This window comes from Anser brachyrhynchus, assembly GCF_964034855.1.
Source record: "Anser brachyrhynchus genome assembly, chromosome: 8".
NCBI classification, from domain to species: domain Eukaryota; kingdom Metazoa; phylum Chordata; class Aves; order Anseriformes; family Anatidae; genus Anser; species Anser brachyrhynchus.
This window is the reverse complement of record NC_137702.1, coordinates 19,830,383-19,844,978: the sequence shown is the minus strand read 5'-3', so window position 1 is coordinate 19,844,978 and position 14,596 is coordinate 19,830,383. Positions and strand designations below refer to the sequence as shown.

The following is a 14,596-nucleotide window of genomic DNA, read 5'->3' as shown; positions in this document are numbered from 1 at the left end:
ACTGGGACTCGTGTGATAACTTCTTAATCCTGATGTGGATCTCAAAACCTTTTCTCGTCTGTGGTGAGGAGGTGGGACCCAGAACAACCTGAGAAACTCCTATTTTTATAGTCACCACCACTTGACATTGGTGAGAGCGTGCGTGCTTGTTTGTGCAGCCTCCCCGGCAGGGGCAAGGAGGGGCTTTCTCCTGGCCCCAGTACTTCCCAAGCCTCCATGCTAAACCCAGCACAACTCTCCTCTCCAATGCATTTCATGTGTGGCAGGGTGAATTTCAGATCCCTGCTTACAGGTAAGCAGGTATCGCTTATGTGGCAGGATGCTGCTGCCAGACAAAGTTTAAAATGCAGTGTCAGGTTCTTTATATATATATGTATATGTATATATTTTTTTTTTCCGAAAGAAACAATCTAAGCAGGAGAAAGTGAATTGTTGACTTGTATTATGGTATGAAAGTAGAAGAAATGCTGTTTAGCAACACTAACTTAAATCCATAATTCAGGGGATAAACTATATGGCATTTTAGGTTATAGGCAGCCCTTAGAGGAGCTGGCCCCATGTTCTCTACTCCCTGGTGCATGAACGTGCTTTAGCATGATTTGATTATTTTGATCAGTCTATTTCTAATTTACTGTTTTATTGCTTTCTTACAGGCAGGCAGAAGTCCTGAAGGCTGACATGACAGGTAATTGCCTTTGTTAGATGGTTGATCTAGCTAATAATACTTGATTTATGTTTGTTTTCTTTTTGTATGTTCCTTATGCTTACCATTCCTAAGAATCCCCTGGGAAGTATGTGGCATTATGTTAAAGGCTTATCCTCTGTATGCAAATAAATATAATCTTAACAACTGTGCTGATCTCTTTGATGTCTAAAATACTTGTATTTTTAAAGTTGACTTTGGGCATGCTAAAAAGCCTTTGGAGACAGAGATCATGACCCTGTTACTCTCTGTTTGGGGATGAGAGTCTCCTGTCTGGACTGCCACAGGATTTGCTGTACTTTGGATTAGCAGCGGGGAAAGGATCTTGCTGGTTTTGAGAGAACTGGGTGATGGAAATGTTGATCCAAACACTACCACATGCCTTACAAAGTGCAGCCCGTGGCTGCTACAAAATGCTACGAGCTGACTTTTAAACTGTCTGTAGTTATGGCAATTGGGAATAGTTTACATTAAGGTATCAACCACGCCGTGCAAGCAGCTCGCATGATGAAGCCCTGCTGCGCTGAGCGTAGCACCTCGGCGTAGCGCATCTCGCGGCTCGGTGTGGGCCCTGCGGGAGCACGGCCTGCCTGCACCCAGCAGGTGCTGTCAGCAGAATGGTTTCCCTGGGGTGATGCTCGTCCCTCGTGCTCCAGCAGCCCCAGCTCAGTGATTTTACAAGGCATGGGAAACTGGACTGTGTAACTCTGATAGCTCGGGACAGTGTTTGCACTCGCCCTGAAGTGATGAACTGCAGAAGGCTACCGGGGAGTTAGAAAATGGCAAGCATGCAGCTGTACTTCTCCACTGTGTTCTCCTAAACAGCAGCACTGGCTCACGGACTCTCCTATTTAGCTTTACATGATTAAATTTTTTCCACTATTTTTTCAGGCTCCTCTGATTTTTTTTTAATTTATCCACTGGCAAGAAGTTCTACAACATATTGAGCTGGGGAGAATCACCCCCTTCTGTCTTTTTTTTTGAGCTTTCCCACTGCTGACTTTGCTCTTACCTAGTTCTCGTGTTGCAGGAGACCAATGAGTCAATCCCCAATCCCTCTGTAGTTTTTCTGTTTCAAAATTCTGATGAATCTGTGAGGAAAAGTGTGTGTTTGGCATTGCCTGTCTTACACTGCACTGTGTTCTTTAATTTGGTAGGTCAGTGAAAAATCGGCTGGAATGACTTTGTAAATTTGAGTATTACAAAAAACTGTTGTCTGTTTTTGTTTTTTCTTGCTCAGATTCAAAGCTGGGTCCAGCAGAAGTCTGGACATCCAGACAGGCTTTACAGGACTTATACCAGAAAATGCTAGTGACCGATTTGGAGTATGCTTTAGATAAAAAAGTGGAGCAGGACCTGTAAGTACCTCAATAAACCTCTGTGTGTGTAATCTGGGCTGATGAGCAGGAAATCCCAAGGCTTACAGAAAGTGATTTGTACCCTATGAAATAGTTGCCTTATCTCCTTTAACGTGAGAGCTATGCTGAGGGTGAAACATAAGAATACAGTAGATTAAGAGAGTTCAATAGATGAGTATTTTACCTCTGGCAGTTAGAGTAGGTTTTGGTGAGCAAGATGCAAGGGAATGAGGGAAGAAACATCAGTCTTCTGTGCTATCAAGGAAGGGCTGAAGCTGCAAGTTTCCAGAAAGGAGGAAGATTGCCTGCTGCAGTCTCCAGGAGCTTTGATCAAGATATAGCAGAGGCTAAATAGCTGTCAGAGCCCCTCGCTGTAAGCTCTCTGAGGTGTATTTGGGCAGAAGGGGAAGGAAGAGGGAGGAGCATCAAGAGAGGACCTTACCAGACACTCATGAGAGGCACTTTATGGATCCAGGAAAGATTGTGCTGTGTTTTCTCCATGCTCTGAGTCCAGTCCTTTGTGCTTAAGAGGCAGGCATAGGCTGTAACAGGTCGCTGAGAGAGGCCTGTGGTTCTTCCAGGGCTCTGAGGGAAGCAAGGTGAGTAGACTGTCAAAAATTGTCATGTCTATGCCTATAGCTGCTGCGTGATTTCTAGCTCGGATTTCTACACCTCACATTCTGTTTTAAGAGAGAGCTGTACTGCCTAAAACAAAGCAATTACAAGCAAATATTTATGGTGTTGCAGTGTTAGCTATACAGTATCAGGATTGGTTTCTGTAGTAATGAGAGGTGGGAAAAGGTAATTCTTCCATATTTAACGTTATTTCTCATCTGAATGATGTCTGAATTTGAATACACTCCATTTTCATGTTTGATGCTATGTGATTAAACAGTTCTTTCCTGTTTCTTACGCTATATGCGTAAAACACTTGCAAAACAACAAGGAAAACTATTATTTTGTTTTCAGTTGGAATCATGCCTTTAAAAATCAGATCACGACGCTACAGGGTCAGGCGAAAAATAGAGCAAATCCAAATCGGAGCGAAGTTCAGGCGAACCTTTCTCTGTTCTTAGAGGCAGCTAGTGGCTTCTACACACAGGTGAGTTGCAAAAAATCTGTTGGTTGTGGTACATTCGTGTAATCTGTAGGCAAGCATGCTTCAGCCTATGCTGATGTGCACGTAGGTCCTTCACAGAGCTTTAACTGTCGTCTGTCGGTCTCCCGTGCTGCTCCAGCAACTGCTAGTTCCAAAATGTGGATGCACTGTGAGGATTTGTGTGATGGTGTAATGTTTTGTGCTTTGTTCTGTGTCCCTTCCTTGTAACACACCAGTGGTGAGCATTGAGTTCATGTTTTCTAAGGGCTATCTACAATAAATACAGCTTTTTCTTCTTTCTTTTGAATTATATTGCTACCTAACTTAATGCCTTCCACAGCTGTGGTTTTAAGTAGGGTGGTTATCCCCGAGAATATTGCTTTGCATTTAACAACATGTAATGTCTTGCTGTTCTTCTGATCAGGGCTTCTAAGCTTACAAGCACATCTTCAGTCTCAATTTTGTTTTTATCAAAAATAATTTGCAAGTGCAAATTTCAAATATAGGAGCTCTTCTTCCCATTATGCAAAGATGTATTGATGAGTGCTCTTGAGCTAAGTATCTTCCGTGAGTTTTCAGTTCACTTCAAAATCATGTTCGTGTACTTACTCATTACTGCTGTCTCTTTGCCTGTAGTCTTTCCAATGCTCGATTTCAGTTTGCACTGGCTTTAGGTTACAACGTGCGCAATAAGTCATTCTTTCTTCATCAGTTCTGAATATGATTCTGAATGTGTACAAGTCAACACTATTTTTTTTAGAATCTGAGATTTTTTTTCTTTTCCCTTGGGCATTGCTTTTTGGAATGCTTCTTATTCAAAGCAGCCAGTTTGACAGTCTGTGGTGTGACTGCCAAGGGTTTTCTGCCATCTACGCCATTTGTCTTGCAAAAGTCTTTCTTCCCTGCAGTTTTTCAGGAAACTTTGCTCTTGTGCGTGACACCACAGACTGGGCTGTCTTTCTCCATTTGTGATGTTAATCGTTCCGTTTTTAGTCTAAAGACTTTCCTCAGCCATGATACCTGCTCTCCAACAGCGAGGCCTTTGTAAATGACAGTTTTGAAAGAGAGCACGAATTCTCGTGATTCAGCGTGTTGGAAGATGTCAAGTTTCTCTTTTATCCCACTTTCATCTGTGACGTTCCTCTCGCTTGGAGATTTTTATCTGCTGTATGAAAGACGGAGTAGAAGGGGAAGGAGATCTAACACATCTTTTTCTGCAGCAAACAAGAACCCTGCATTGAATCTTTAGCTGTTGGCAGTGCACATCTCTGCCCTGGGCTTTCTGAGTGCCTTTATCTGGAAGTGGGACTCTGCCACAGGTCTATTTTATTTGGAGATTGAGTATGTTCCCAGCGGCGAAAGTCAGTCAATTTTTACTTGGATTTTTAACCCTGTAACACAGTAGAACAAACTCTTTTCATTTCTAGACTGGAGTCCATTAGGAAGAACTTCAAAAGCGCTAATTAGAATGGCAAAGTTCAGCTTTTCCTTGAATCAGCTTTCGAGATATTTGATTAAGTAGCTGCTGCCTAGTTCTCTGAGCCTCAGCGTTAGCTTCACACAAATAATTAGTGATTTGGCAGCCCATCCAGTGGGACAACTCAGTCACTTTTGCCTTGTATTGCCTATAAACTTGGTTTTGTTCACGCTTCTCCCTGACGCTGAAGTCAAGGTAGTGCTATTTCTTATGTTGGAACAAACTTCTTCAGAAGAACGGCGTTCCTTTCTGTTATTTCCAAAGAATGGTGTCTCTTCATGTAGCTATAAAGACTGCTTTCCCCTGAAGAGTGACCTATTTTAAAAATACACGCAAGATTTTGAGACCTCTGATAATCAGTCTCCCCTGATGCTTGGTAATTTGAATACTGTGGGGATTGAGATGCCTACTGATCTGAGATGCACACCTTCAGTAAAAAATATCTTCAGGGTTCTGGGAAGAATAAAGCAATATAAAAAGCAATATGAAGCTCCATGTCTTCCATATAGATAATGTAATTTGTAAGTCTCTCTTTCAGTAACATAGGCTTGTTCACTTCAAATATGTTTAACTAATCAATGCCTCTGAGTGATCTGTGCTGGTTTTGTCTGTTGTTTCAATGCTTTTCTGATTACTGTCTCTAACCACTACTAAACTAGACCTGCTTTTCTAGTTATTACAGGAATTGTGCACAGTTTTTAATGTAGACTTGCCATGTCGCGTGAAGTCTTCCCAGCTGGGAATCATTAGCAATAAACAGACGCACACCAGCGCCATAGTGAAGCCGCAGTCCAGCTCCTGCTCTTATATCTGCCAGCACTGCCTTGTCCACCTTGGAGATATTGGTGAGTTTCTGAAGCAAAAGGAGGTGGGGCATTGAGTTCTAACTCAGTGTTCAGCCTCCACAGGGCAGAATCTGTACGTTCCCTGTGCAACTGCTAGACCAAGCGTGCTCCAAATTAGCAGCTGATGGTGTATTTGGTTGCTGCAGGGGGAAAGTCTGGAAAGCAATGCTGTTAGACTTTTCTGATGTGTTGCACAGTAATGCATGGAGACAGTTAAGGGTAGCTTTCTAGTGATTTGCTAGAATCTTGTGTTCTAGCATACTAATCATGTAGTCATGTTATAGCTGGTAGGCACAGTGAAATGTTGAAACCAGTAACTATTACAAAAACTTGTTGCAGCAGGCTAGCATACTTCTCCGTTTCAGAACAATACTTTTAAATCTCTTGTATGCAAAGAAGATAGTTAAATCCAGTCTTTTATAAATGAGACTTCGATTTTTACATTAATTTCAACAGGCTTATTACTTTAGAGTAGAGCTATGTGTTGTAGGAAGTTCTGTTTTTGCAGTAATCTCCAATTATTTATGTAGTAACCTAAAAGTAGATCTAGTTGTTGATTGTGCAGAGAAGTAGGAAAAAATATTTGAAGCTCTCTGGTTGTGTTGCTGCTGGCACAGCAACTTTCTAAATAAAAAATGATGAGCCATGACAAGAGGAAAGGCCTTAGGAAAAATGATCACCTTAAAATTCTACCTGTTGAATCTCTGTGTTGCTCAGTCTAATTGTGTGTTCTTATGCTTATTTCTGAAATGACAGCAAAATGCTCTTCAGGTAAAACTGGGTTGTATTAAAGTAATTGCAGGAAAGTTGCCTTTTTTGGTCTCAATTTTTGTTGTGGTGTTGTTGTTTTTAGCTCGATATAGGAATCAGACCAGCCAGGCAGAGTCTTATTACAGACACGCAGCTCAGCTTGTCCCTTCTAATGGTAAGTCTGGGATACCGTTCAGGTTTATAATTCAAAAGGAAGATTTGGAGTATCTGCTTCTCTTATGTGGTGATTGGAAACTTGAGAGGTTGTATAAGCCCTTCCCCTAATACCCGAAGCAATTGAGTAACAAAGCCCGATCCACCAGGAAATAATTTAAATAATAGCTGTTTGTCTGATCTGTGTGAGTTTTCTCCTTTATGAGTATTTAATAACAAAGCAGGTAATGTGCAGCTTCACTCCAAGACTTCTACTGCTATGTTACACTGTTTAACACGTGTGTTCTGTAAGGGACAATTAATGAATACTTGTCCACCAGTGGCATTCTTCTCTTTCATTACTTGTTCACATTCCCATTTGTAAAGTTGGGGAGCTAAAACTGGACTTCTCAAGTTACTCATGCAAATTAAGAGCTTCATTAGTTTGGGAATGAAACTTCTTAGTTATTGGGTTATGGTGGCCTGAAACTTAGGGATGGTGTGAAGGATGAATTGTTTTTGAGTCAGGCTGCTGAAACTAGTAGTTCAGTTTTTTTAGCAATGTTTTAACCAAACAGTTCTCCATGTTCTAACTAGCAAAAATTTTACACCATAGGTGGGAAAAAAAACATCTCTTGATTTGCCTCAAGAGGTAAAATTGGATTAGATCTTTTCCAGATAGGGGATGATAAATATGTTCATGGGAAAAACCTCATTTGAAAGTATCTTGTTTAGACAAAAGTCTTGTGGTGTGATTGTTGCCTTGTTTTAAATGATAGGCTAAAAAAAAAAAAAAATCTGTATCACAAGTTTCAAAGCTTTTTCTTTTGAGTGGTACTGATAATGAGGCTGGAGTGAAAGGGTCAGCAGATGAATCTGAATGTTGCCTACTAAAGATTTTATGGCTTTGTGTTCCCTTTTAAAGTGAGCAGACTTCAGCTCAAACCTAGCACATTTCACTTAATAACAGCTTGTTGGAAGATGACTTTCCTTTTCTCTCGTTTAGGTCAGCCTTATAATCAGTTGGCTATTCTAGCCTCATCCAAAGGAGACCACTTGACCACGATTTTCTACTACTGCAGAAGTATTGCTGTGAAGTTTCCTTTCCCAGCTGCCTCCACTAACCTACAAAAAGCACTTTCGAAAGCACTGGAAAGGTAAGACTAAGCGTGAGATGTTCCTACTCAGATAGGACAGAGGAGATTGCCTCTAAATGTAACTCCCTTGCCAGAAGTTGTTTTTATTGTTGTTTTATTTGGAAGTGGAGACTGAGCCAAGTTCATTAACCCCCTTCTTCATCAGAGTATCCTTATACACGTTTAGAACAAAGAATAATTTGTCTGGGATGCACTTGAGTGTGAATAGTGAGTGCAGGAAAAAAGCATATTGTGCCAATATGAAAAAGCAGTCTTGCATGGGCATTCCTCCTTTCTTGAACTTCACAAAGAAAGTTTATAATGTTACGTGCAGTTGTGTCTAATTCCAAAGACTAAAGCCGGTCCTTATTTTCTGAATGTAGTCGTGATGAGGTGAAGACGCGATGGAGTGTGTCTGACTTCATCAAGGCATTTATTAAATTCCATGGCCATGTGTACCTGAGTAAGAGTTTGGAGAAGCTGAGCCCTCTTCGAGAGAAGCTGGAAGAACAGTTCAAGGTTAGTTCTAACAATGTTTTAATTAGCATATTGAAGAGAATATTTTTAGCAGCAGAGTTCTGAAATTACAGTCCAGTGATAACTTTTTCACATGCTAAAATATGGGAAACTCAGGTAGTCAGTTAAGGAAGGTTTCTATCACAGCTAATAATATAGTTCTGTTGACTTCTGCAAATAGTAGGATTTCTTCCCTTTTGACATGTGGCACGTTGTTGGTGGAGATACAGGAGAAATCAACGGCTACAACTGGTTCTTTACTTTTAAACCTGGATGATTCCTGGATGCCTGTGAAAAGCCCTCAATTCATCTGTAAAGTCTTGGCTTAGTTGCCTGAAGACTTTTGAGTGCTTCATTTCTGGATGGTTTTCCATCACTCCCACTGGTTATTAAGATGGCTTTTAATCTTCCTCAGACAACTTGCCTCTCCTACCAGTGGTTTGCCTCTAAAAGCAGTGTGCTAGTACAACCATAATTTGTGTGTAGACTAAAACTATTCAGAACATGTTTCCTCTGGAAAATCCAGGAGTATCCATTAATTATGCAGCCAGCTCATTAAGTTGGACAATATAGCAAAGACTGCAACAAAGGGAACTTCTTAAGGTATTTATACAAGGTAGTACAATTTCAAAGTGGACATAATATTAACTGTTAGTCACCTCCTGGAAACAGCTTCAGCTTCTTCAACGTCGTCGTTTGTGGAGAATGAGCAGATATTATGGATAGGTTTGACAGAGCAAATAGAGTATATGCTTTTACAAGTTAAGAAAGAGGGAGCAGATTTTAGTAATGTAAGGAAATACAAATAGTCTTTACAGTGTCAATTTACATTGAATTTTTGCATTTAGTTGGGCTGCTAGGGCTAGGTCCAAACAGTCATTGAAATAAAAACAAAGAAACGGGAACTTGTTGTGAATTGTATGAGCTTTGAATGTGAACTGCTTGAATGCTGGGAATTTTCCTAAATTAAATAATTGTATCTCTTTGTGCGTGGTGTTGGCTGTTGAGCAAGTACTACTTTTTCCATAATGCCTATAATCAATAATTATGAGCATTGCTCAGGCATGTGAAATAGCCGTTTTTTTTTTTAACTGATCCACAGTATTAAAATAGAACTAATTGAGGCCTGCTTTGTTGCTTAGATTACTTTATTTATGTTGTGCAACTTAGGGCTTAATTTACTAGAGAGCAACTCTTCTGACTTAGATGTGCTGAATGTGGATGTGAAATTGCCTGTATGGTGGATAACCAATTCAGCGTTCAGCCAGGCCCCCAGCTCTGCTCCCGGCGGCACTGGCAGTTGTCGACTGCTGCGTGCTTCATGCCTGTACCTGAAAATCAAGGTTGAAAAGGAAGCGCAGACCTTTTTCTGATGCTTACGCTGGTTGATCAATTTGCCTGCCTGCGTATCTGAACAGAATGCATTGGTTGTGGTTTAGGATATCTTTTTTTTTCCTGCTTTGCGAAAGGTGTCTCACAATGTAGCTGCTAAAGCGCATCAGTAAATAGCTTGTGCTATTTCAGTTAACCACAGCACTCCATGAACCATGAAGTTAGATGTGGAATTAGTCTTTAATATATAACCACAGCGTAGTTAAATTTTCCTGGGGTGTGTTTTTCTTTTGAAATGTCACCCTATCTCTGCTTTTTCTTGGGAAGGCTGAAAACCACAGTGGACATGCATGCCCTTGCAATTCTTGCAGTTGCATTGCAATGCTGTAATTGCACATTAAAGGCATGCGTTCTGAGAGAGAGCCATTCCCAAGGGAGTGCTGATTTGTTGTGTGTATGACTTGGTGTACCAGCAAAAACCTTGGGTTTAACAGCAGGCATCTGCCTGTGTCCTGCTGGGAAAGCTGAGTGCTGAGCTATTAGGGATGACCTGAAAGCAATCTAGAACGAGTGTTGACTCGAGGGCAGGAACATTAATCAAGCAGTGCAGTAGAGGCTACTAATCCTTTTAAGGGTGTGCTTTGCAATATAAAAATACATGCTCCGTATGTATGTCTGTTGCAGAGGTTGTTATTCCAAAAGGCCTTCAATTCTCAGCAGTTGGTACATATTACTGTTATCAATCTGTTCCAACTGCATCACCTGCGAGACTTCAGCAATGAAACAGAGCAGCACAGTTACAGCCAGGATGAGCAGCTCTGCTGGACACAGTTGCTGGCTCTCTTCAGTAAGTATGAGAATTTATTTGTTCTTATATTTCTTGTTTGGTTTTATGTGGAATCCATTAGTAATTTGCTATAAAATGTTAAGACAAGATGGTTGTGCAGTCATTTATGTCTAGCAGTGTTAATGACCACTGGATTTGTGCCCCCCTGTTTGAAACCTTACAGAGCTCTGCATATTCTTCCTGTTTCTGAAGGACCATTATAACCTGGGTGCTCACTTGGATCTGACTTGTCTGCGGGTAGTACCATGTTTGTAGGGCTGCTCTGCAGCTGTCTGCAGTGTGGTGTGAGTTGTTTCTCACACTTTGATGGGAGGCAGTTCTAACTTGCCGGGACTAAGGGTGAAATGGGTGCCGATAGGCTCTGGGCCTCGGCTGCTTCTGTGCCCTTGATAATATCAGGTAGGAGTGCAGAGCATTTTAGGCTTCCTATAATGTTGATTCCCTTGATCTGAAAGGGCTTATGCTTAGCTTGGCTTTGTTCGTAAATACCTAAATTTCTGAATAACAGAATTTCACAGTGAACTCCAGACTGGAATCTGGAGAAAGCACCGTGTTCATACTTGTCTGGTACTGTTTCTCAGCGTGTGTGCTGTAATGGGCCTGCCTGCAGAGCTAACTCCATTTGTGTGCCTGCTGACCTGGGAAAGTGAATAAAAGTGAATAAAATGCAGACAAATGGTTGACCACTTCTTTTAAAAAAAAAAAAAAAACAAAACAAAAAACAAAAAAACATTTTCTGGTCTGATTGTAATGGGCTTGTGTCACTGGATTTTGTTAGCTTGTCAAAAGGATTTACCATAACACTTAGAGGAAGAAAAAGGAAAAAAATAAATGTTTCCCCCCCACTATATATTTTTCTATAATGAGAAAGATGCTCTGGTCTGCCAGAGGATTTGTTAAGATGAAGTAATTGTACTACTTAAACAACTAGCTCTTAAAGTATGCTTTTTTATGGGATCTGGATTTGTTTGATGACGTTATTTGGCCAATTTTAAACCATTGCTCCTGCACTGATTTTTTTTTTCCCTGTGCTCTGTTTCCAGTGTCCTTTCTTGGAGTTCTGTGCAAGTGCCCTTTACAAAATGACTATCAGGAAGACTCTGGGGCTGCATATCCTCTTCCAGCTGTGAAGGTTTCAATGGACTGGCTGAAACTTAGGCCCAGTGTTTTCCAGGAGGCAGTAGTTGATGAAAGACGGTAGTGAGTGTTAATCTTTCTTTTGATACATTTAATTGCATAAGGTAATAATGACTGATGATATACAAAGTGGTCGTAGGAAAGCTGATCGCATAACTTGTCATTACAGACATCAAAATCCCAGAGAATGTGCATGTGCTAAAAAATTCATAAAACTGATCGTGAGACTTTTTTTGTGCTGCATCAGCAAATTCACTGCTTTAATTGGCCTTAGGTTTGCTTGTAACTTTTTTTTAAGTTAATAAGATCAGAGGATCCACTTTAATGTCTGACTTGAGTGTAACTACTTAGTACAGCCTTAGTCAAGTCTGTTGTAATGATTTCTCAGATTTATTGAGGTAGGTGGCAGGAAAAAACTTGCCTTAATTTCATGCAGTAAGTCATCAGCTTGGGCAGAGCTGGAATCCAGAATTTTACTGGCTCATGATCCTGGAATTAAGTTGAATTTTGTAGACAAGAAATGTCAGTACAGACGTCGCTGTTCTGGGTTGTCGCTCTGATTTTTCACTTCTGCCTCTAATCTCATAAATTTATGCTTAAACAGTTGAAAATGAGTTAACTTTATAGGTAGCCTGTTAACTTTTCATGAATTGTAGCAGTTCAGTAAAGTATTTCTGGCCTGTTAGATATTTCTTCAGATTGGAGCAACTGCTACTGACACAGCTGGATGGGTATTTTTCCTAGGATGGCCACTGTAAGGAAAACAGTGTGAAAGCAGCTTAGCCGATCTTGTGTGATTTGCCACGGTGCTTCCAGCTCTCTCAAGGTGGTCTGTGCTGTAAGATGTGATTCTGGCCATGGCTTGCGCTTCCTGTACGTTGATGTTTGGGGAGCAGGAGTACCTGTAACCTTGGTTTGTGGAAATGCTGAACAAGTGCTGAGACCTGCGGTCATGTGCAGAACATTACGTCCTAGAGCTTCGGGAGCATCAATTCTAGAGTTTTTTAAGGAAAATAAAAGTTAACAAATTGTTATCAGAAGGTAATAAGGTAGTAAGTGTTGCTGTATGCATATTCTAAAGGAAGGCTTTATCACACTATTTTAATGGTGAAGATTATTCAAGACTCTTCAACATAAAATAGTCCTTGCAGGGAGATGTATGTAGTATTTTAGGGAGTACCAAAATGAATCTTCAGGTGTAAACGTGGTTTGAGTTAGCCTGAGTAGATCCCTCTACCCGGAGAGGTAACAGGTTCTCTTTGAAGATGCCACCTGGTTTTCAAATCTGTGATGTGATAAAACAACATTCTCTAGTAATGCCAGGTACCCATTGCGTAAAGGAGCTGTGAAGTGGGCAGCGAACAGCTGTAGTGTGTACAGCTGAACTTAAAAAGAAAATTAAGTACTGCTAAGATTTGTCAAAATGGGCTTCAGCAGTCATTCCATTTGTTGGCCCCAAAAAGTTGACATCCATCTTCCCCATTATTGGTGAGACTTAAAGTTTTCCTTCTACTTCTGTTGTAAAATCCTCATGAAAGGCATCGTTTGGCTGCAGGTCACACAAACACGTGCCATTATTGGCCTCTGTTTAATAAACTGATGTCTGTTTTATATTACTTGAAGTCTTCCTTACTCTGAATTCATTGTTAATTGTGTTCTCAGACTAAGAAATAATCCTTACTCCTTTCTAAACTTTCAGTTGTCCCTGTTCTGTGCTTATTGTTCTCCTGTGGAGAACTAACACTACTTCAGACAGACTGAGCGTCTGAAATAGGAACGAAAGGTGCTTACCTAGAGTGGCAGATGGATCTGAAAGCAAAAACTGAGGACAGAAGTCAATATATCAACACTAGTGTGTGCGCTCTCTGGAAACAGATTTTCCAAACTTTCCCTGGGGCAGCCACACTGGATCTAGTTTTTTTTTTTAAAAAGTGTTACTACATCACTCTACTTTAGAGACCTCTTACTACAAAATCTCATTTTTTTCAAAAGTACTAGAAGATTGGAATTTACTGTACATTTTAACAGACTTGTACTCTCCCTTTTTTCCTCCTTTTGTTTTTTTGTTGGTCACAGGGAGGAAGGAGGTATTGCTTACTTTAGCATACAGAATATACAGTATATAAACATCGTGTTTCCTGTCCCTGCAGCTGTGCAGGCAAGCGGCTAACCTCAGGCTCTCAGGCGCATGCTGCGTTCTTCTGTCCAGGTGCTGGATGATGGCTGAAAGCCTGGCTGAGGGAAGACAAAGATTCATTTCACTAATACCGAGCACAGTGGACACCTGTGCCTGCTATTTCCATTTTAAGAAACAGTTTACTTGTTGCCTTCAGGGACTTGATGCCTATCACTAAAGCAGAGAAGGATGCTTAGAGTTCTAGGCTGCAGCTTTAAAAAAAAAAAAAAAAGGCAGCCTGTTGGTGGTAGTTAAATGTTAACCACCTATGCAGTGATTGTTGTGATTTTTAAATGATTTGCTCCAGGGCCTTTGTAAAGAATTTCTAGTCACTGCTTGCACTGCTGCTGCTGGTGCAAGACTGGGTTACCGCCAGCCAACCTCCACTTTAATCTCCTTACTCAGTACAGCCATTACTTAGACCTTCTTGCCTTTCTGGTGTCTGTTCCAGTGCCACAGAGCTTTGCTAATGTCAGCAGAACAGAAGTACGTCTGTATCTCGGTGATTTGTTTTGCTTCCAAACTGTTTCATTTACTTTGTCACTGAAAGTAGGCAGCTTTAGACTGAAAAACGTCAATTGCAAACAAGTTCAGAGTGTTCTCAACTTTTGCTCATGAAATATTTTTGTCTAGTAAAATTCATGGTAAGCTTCCTGAGTTGCTGGATTACGAGCAACTCATGCCGTGAGCGTCTGGCTTCCTGGTTAACTTCACAATGACTTTTTTAAAATACTAAGTTCTTCAAGTCAGTCTTATTTTCCCTGATGCTTGAGGGAAAAACTTTTTATTGGGAATCAAAGGACTAACGCAAGCCGTGGCTGTGTAGTAGATTTCAGTGTTTTCTTGGTAAGGTAAGTTTCAGGTTTTGTGGTTTTCACTCACAGTTTCTCTTCTGATTGCAGCATATGGCCATGGCTGATTTCTCTTCTAAACAGCTTCCAGCCTCATGAAGAAGATCTGTCCAATAATAATGGTAAGGATGCTTCTGGTCTGTGCTGTGAAGGACTGACTCATTTGGAAAGCTTTAAACTAGATCCAAAGCGGGGTGAGGTTGTAGCTGGGCTTGC

The 14,596-nt window shown here is 40.8% G+C and overlaps 1 protein-coding gene across 7 annotated transcripts in view; it reads left to right on the top strand.

Moving 5' to 3' along the window:
• Positions 1–14,596, top strand: part of SMG7 (SMG7 nonsense mediated mRNA decay factor) — a 51,380-nt gene that overhangs the window by 16,442 nt on the left and 20,342 nt on the right. For 6 of the 7 annotated variants that reach the window (XM_080602376.1, XM_080602373.1, XM_080602372.1 and 3 more), the window contains 10 exons: positions 654–685; positions 1,944–2,061; positions 3,031–3,163; positions 5,311–5,482; positions 6,336–6,407; positions 7,392–7,542; positions 7,905–8,040; positions 10,054–10,216; positions 11,260–11,416; positions 14,432–14,502. In XM_080602376.1, coding sequence (XP_080458502.1) covers positions 654–685; positions 1,944–2,061; positions 3,031–3,163; positions 5,311–5,482; positions 6,336–6,407; positions 7,392–7,542; positions 7,905–8,040; positions 10,054–10,216; positions 11,260–11,416; positions 14,432–14,502 — 1,205 coding nt within the window. The remainder of the gene's footprint in view (positions 1–653; positions 686–1,943; positions 2,062–3,030; positions 3,164–5,310; positions 5,483–6,335; positions 6,408–7,391; positions 7,543–7,904; positions 8,041–10,053; positions 10,217–11,259; positions 11,417–14,431; positions 14,503–14,596) is intronic. The other variant, XM_080602374.1, reaches the window with a different exon arrangement.